Source organism: Aptenodytes forsteri, unplaced genomic scaffold (assembly GCF_000699145.1).
Source record: "Aptenodytes forsteri isolate BGI_AS27 unplaced genomic scaffold, ASM69914v1 Scaffold118, whole genome shotgun sequence".
In the NCBI taxonomy this organism is placed as follows: domain Eukaryota; kingdom Metazoa; phylum Chordata; class Aves; order Sphenisciformes; family Spheniscidae; genus Aptenodytes; species Aptenodytes forsteri.
Window position 1 is genome coordinate 1,058,598 of NW_008795859.1, and position 3,496 is coordinate 1,062,093.

At 50.9% G+C, this 3,496-nt stretch overlaps 1 protein-coding gene across 1 annotated transcript; it reads right to left on the minus strand.

Annotated features, from left to right (window-relative positions):
* Positions 1 to 223: 223 nt before the first annotated feature.
* On the minus strand, positions 224 to 2,742 carry LOC103902847 (disintegrin and metalloproteinase domain-containing protein 21-like). Its single transcript, XM_019473263.1, has 2 exons — positions 2,604 to 2,742; positions 224 to 2,523 (listed from the first exon to the last, which is right to left on the minus strand). The coding sequence occupies exons 1-2, from the start codon at positions 2,740 to 2,742 to the stop codon at positions 224 to 226; spliced, it is 2,439 nt and encodes an 812-aa protein (XP_019328808.1).
* Positions 2,743 to 3,496: the final 754 nt, after the last annotated feature.

Here is a 3,496-nt window from a genome sequence, read left to right on the forward strand (position 1 = left end):
TTTTAAATTAACCCGAGCGCCCCTGTCATTTTTGTCAATGACTTTTTTTCTCCTACGGAGTGAGGTCAAGCAAAACAATTTAATTCTGCTATTCTACGGAATAAAAACTAGGTCCCCTAACTCTACACTTGCATCTAGATCAATTTTAAATGAGTTCACTGCAGCTGGAGTCTGAACCTAGTGACTGACTGAGTCCAGCTTATCCAGCTTTCCACGTGAAGCCCTACACAGGGGAGTTTTGACCCTCAGCTGGTTTTGAGCCATCTTCTTCCACCTGGTCCTTCGCATCCTCCTCAGGAGCCTGTTGTCTAGACCAAAGGCATCCAACAAGTCTGTTCAATGCTTGGGTTACTCTGAGCTTTCTCACGTGCACAATGACAAGTGCTGCGAGCGCCAGAACAGCAACAGTTATTACGGTAATCCCGATGATGAACCTAAAAAGCCCCTTTTTAGTGACCGGTGTAGGCCCACTGTCAATGCTTCCTCCAAAGCCAATAAATTGGCAGTAGGGAGGTGCCCAGCCGTTGTCACAGTGGCAGTTTCCTCTAGTGTTGCAGATGCCTTTTCCTCTGCATGTTCTCGTGGCAGAACAGCGGGATGTCAAGTACTTCTCCTCAGGGACACACGTCCGATTAATGCAGATCTTCTTCTCACCGCACTGCATGCCATCCTTAATGACTCCAGCATCCAGAATGTCCACGCCCAGGTGGTAGTCTGTGCCCCAGCACCAGGTATCGCCCACCGGGGTTTGAATGATGGTTGTGTGATCTTCCAGCTGAGGTAGACGTCTAACATTTGTACACTGCACCCTCCCACACAGGACATTTTCTAGCTTACATTTCTGAAAGTTGACATCTGCCCCATCTCCCCAGCAATTGCCAAACCGATCCCCTTTCATGTTCACCTCCTGGAAACATGGTAGTGGAGCAGGCTTTGCTTTCTTGCCAAAGATACTCATACACTGTAATGCGCGAGATTGGCATTTGCCTGAATAACAGTACCCATCCTCAGCGCACACAGTCCCATCTTGCTTGGCCACATCTGCTGGGCAATGCTCAGATGTCCCGTTGCAGTACTCAGGCAGATCACACAGACTGGTATTCTCCCTACACACTTCTCCTTCTGGAAGAGGTTTGCAATTCTTACAGCAGCCTCCAGAAGTGCAAATGGCTCCTTTTTTTTTTTGACAGGTATTGTCACAACAAAGGTCCAATTTACACTGTGCTTCTGAGCCACAGTCGCACTCTTCCCCAACCTCCAGAACACCATTCCCACAGCGCTGCACTGCAAATGTCATTACTGATTCTGGGGCGTTATTAAGGCAGAATCCTTGCCCTGATGCTATAAAATCAAAATAGTGCTTTTTGCTGCAGTTGCTGAATTGATAGTTCACTGTGCCGTGAGTGCTCATGATGCATTTAGAGGTGTTTCCACATCTGCAGTATCTGTCATCGTGCTCCATGCCAAGGACATGCCCTAACGCACGAGCGACATGGACAGCAGTGTCCATGTAAGGCTGTTTTGCAAACGATACAACAGCAGAGGCGTGTTTTCTATCACATGCACTGGCAAAGTTGGATTTGCCGCCTGCATGCAATGCTCTCATACCGCGATCAAAGTCCATCGAGGCAAATAGACACCCCACGTCATGCACGGCGTACGTAAGGCTTTGCTGCTTCCGCCAAAGATTAAAATTATGAAGGACCTTGGTTATGTTTTTGGTAACACTGATAGGGTTCTTCTCCACCCAAACCTCTAGTGCAGTTATCAAAACACGAAGGCGGAAAGAATAAAACAGCCCATCCACCAGATTGATTATTTCAATAACTTCCAGTGTCACATTAGTTATACTTCTGCCAAAGGCATCAAACCCTTCCTTGTCCACCACGACAAGGAGCTCCAAATACCGCGTGTGCCTCCGGGGCTGGAACTGCCCTGTTGCTGTACCAGGACCTGGAAATTGTCCACCTTCACTGGGCATTTTGTACATCACTGTTCCAGGAACTGCCTCCTCTCTCTGCAACAGAAGATGCTCAGCCACGGTAGAAGCTGCCAGGGGCTCGATGCTGTAGCTCGAGTTTCCAATCTGCAGCAGTCCTCTGAGCCCAGAGCAGGTAGTCAGAGTCACCGCAGAGTCCGGGATGCCTTCCACGTAGCCATGGTAATAGCAATCTGCTGGCACGTGGGGCTGTTGGACCACGATTTCCCCTCGGGAGTCACGAGTGAATACAGGGAAATTTTTTATTACGACGTCTTTCTGCCTGAGGTGAATCGTGTAATTTACCCCCTGAATGCTGATGATATAGAACACTTCATCCTGGCTGGCTTTCCCTGCCTTGCGGCCAAGTTTCCTTGGAATGACTATCTCGTAGGCCCAAGAGGGCTGGGGGCTACAGTCTGCGCAGAGCAGCAGGAGCCCCCAGAGCAGGAAGGAGAGGCCCAGTCCAAGGAGGAGAACCCCTCTGCCCATCGGGGTGCACCTTGGCTGTGTCTGGCTTGGAGCCATGGTCACTGCCTCCCAGGCTGGAGGAAAGAGAGGAAAGTGTGGATGATGAGGCATCAGAAAACCTGCCTTTAACTCAGCAGCAAAGATCCTTTCTCACCACCAGGACACCATCCCTCGGGGTCTGCCCTCTTCTCCCCACCCAGCTTGCAGCCAGGCTCAAGCCTGCTGCTCCCTTCATCCAACGTGTCTTTTCGTAGCTCTTCCTCGGCTACCTGTCCGCCAGGGAGGTAGGACATGCCGGGGGCCAGCCAGCCTGCCGTCCAACTGCAAGGGAGCAAAGCAGCACCAGGAAAGCCCTGGCACAGGGTGGGAAGCCAGAGGGGAGCTGCTCTTGGGGCTGGAACAGAAGGGCCCGAGGGGCAACCGTTTCTCTGGCCCCGCTTTGAACACAAACATTCCACAGGGAGAATGGGACCTGCACCACGGGCACAGCCCCCTCAACACCGGCAGAGGTAGGAAGGCACTGGTACAGCCCCCTCAACACCGGCAGAGGTAGGAGCAGCTTCACATTAAATACGCCCTATCTCATTGCTAAGAGCCTGCTGCACCCAACTTGGGCTGACCCTGTTCGCTGAATCAGCCAGTACTGCTACAGCAATTTGTTTAAAAGGGGATTAAGCGTTGATAAGTGGAAAGCAATAGCAGATTACCAGGGAAACAATGATTTGGTTGCTAATGGGACCTTCAGCTGCAGTGGTGAGAGCCTTCTGCGTCTGTTGACAGATATCCTTGCAGGGCTCCTCATTCAGCTGAGCACGTCACTGACTGTTTTAACTATTTGAGGGGAGTTTTCTTGCTGGAAAGGGAGAGGCATTCTTCAGGCCACAGATCCATCCATGAGTAGGGGAGAGTCTTTTCTTGTGCCACTTCCATAGAGCATTTGCAGCTGGTTTGGCTGCCTTAAATCAGAATTATAGAATAGTTTGGGTTGGAAGGGACCTTGTAAAGGTCATCTAGTCCAACCCCCCCCTGCCGTGGGCAGGCACATCT